Source organism: Penaeus monodon, chromosome 29 (assembly GCF_015228065.2).
Source record: "Penaeus monodon isolate SGIC_2016 chromosome 29, NSTDA_Pmon_1, whole genome shotgun sequence".
Lineage (NCBI taxonomy): Eukaryota > Metazoa > Arthropoda > Malacostraca > Decapoda > Penaeidae > Penaeus > Penaeus monodon.
The window spans coordinates 33106618-33107926 of record NC_051414.1 but is presented as its reverse complement, the minus strand read 5'-3'; the positions used below and the strand labels follow the sequence as shown (position 1 = coordinate 33107926).

The 1309-nt window shown below is 29.7% G+C and overlaps 1 protein-coding gene across 1 annotated transcript in view; it reads right to left on the bottom strand.

The window, feature by feature from the left end:
* Positions 1-6: 6 nt before the first annotated feature.
* Positions 7-1309, bottom strand: part of LOC119592178 (solute carrier family 25 member 35-like) — a 5870-nt gene continuing 4567 nt past the window's right edge. Inside the window, exon 8 of the mRNA XM_037941008.1 lies at positions 7-876. Within this exon, the coding sequence (XP_037796936.1) occupies positions 838-876 (39 nt within the window). The 3' untranslated portion in view covers positions 7-837. The remainder of the gene's footprint in view (positions 877-1309) is intronic.

The window sequence follows — 1309 nt, the reverse complement described above, 5'->3', positions numbered from 1 at the left end:
TCATCATCATTATCACCAAGCTCAATTACATATCATTGGCTGCTGGACCTTACCATTAAGAGCATTAATATACTAATATGTTCTAATGCAATTTAATACACATGTACAATGAAACCCTGCTGTAAATGACTTTGCAAGCTCTGTCCGAAGTAAGTTTCTGCATTTCTGTATTTTGATATTAAAATTTGGCTCTTTGAACATACAATGTATCAGCTTACTGAATTTTCAGTCACATGCCACTGTGTTCCTTGATGCCTCATTTAATATCTTGTACTTTTCAGTACTACATGAAGTACTGACTAGCAAAAAAAAATATTCAGTTATCTTTGCTTTTATATGTAGAGGAAGTTATACAAGCACTTTATATGACAAATTATGATGAATAATAAATGTCATTTGCAATCAAAATCTTTGCAATTGATAATTAATGTTCTGGAACTTATATTCCTGAGCAGTATCTCAATGATAAAAAAATAAAAAAATAAAGTGAATAGCAAAATAACTAAAATTTGTATGATTTAAGTAGAATATACAAAACTTCTGATGGAGAACTTTTCTCCTTGCATTAAAAAATTCTACACAACAGATGGGTTTCGTGAAAAACAAATTAATATACAATATTATTTACACCTATAAAATAAAATCTATTATACAAAAATATTCTATACACAAAAGAACTAATAACAATAAAATATATGACACTTTTTGTGCTGTTCAACATTTTAGCTAAGGCAATTAACTGTGCAAGAGTTATAGATCAGTACATCTACATGGACATCTTAATAATAACTTCTAACTACTATACTATTACCTGCAGCAATAAACTCACTTTCAAGGTCATGATCCATTCTTATCGGCATCATGTTCTTCCCTGTACTGAAAAAGAAAGCATTTTCCCTTGTTAGTTGCTAGTAATGAATTAACAACCTTAATTACAGGGCAGAGAGGGAATGTAAAAGAGTGATTCTTTATAATTAGTCAGGGAACTTTATAATTAGTTAGAGTCCAACACCACAGCTGATATAATAAGGTGATTAAATAGAAGGGAACTGTGGTAGCAAGAATATATGACATGTATGGTATTAATGAATACAATTATATATCAATTATGAAGGATGATAAATGTTAATAATCCCAAAGCCTAAAATGTATAGTATGAGCAAATGTTCTTCATCACAGTATTCCATAATATTGTTACATAAGTAAACACTGCATGCACTGATATTTCCCATAATGTTATATTAGGAAAAAAAAAAAGCATGTGGTCCTGGGTAAACTGTCAGGATATATTAACATGTCTACAAGCAAC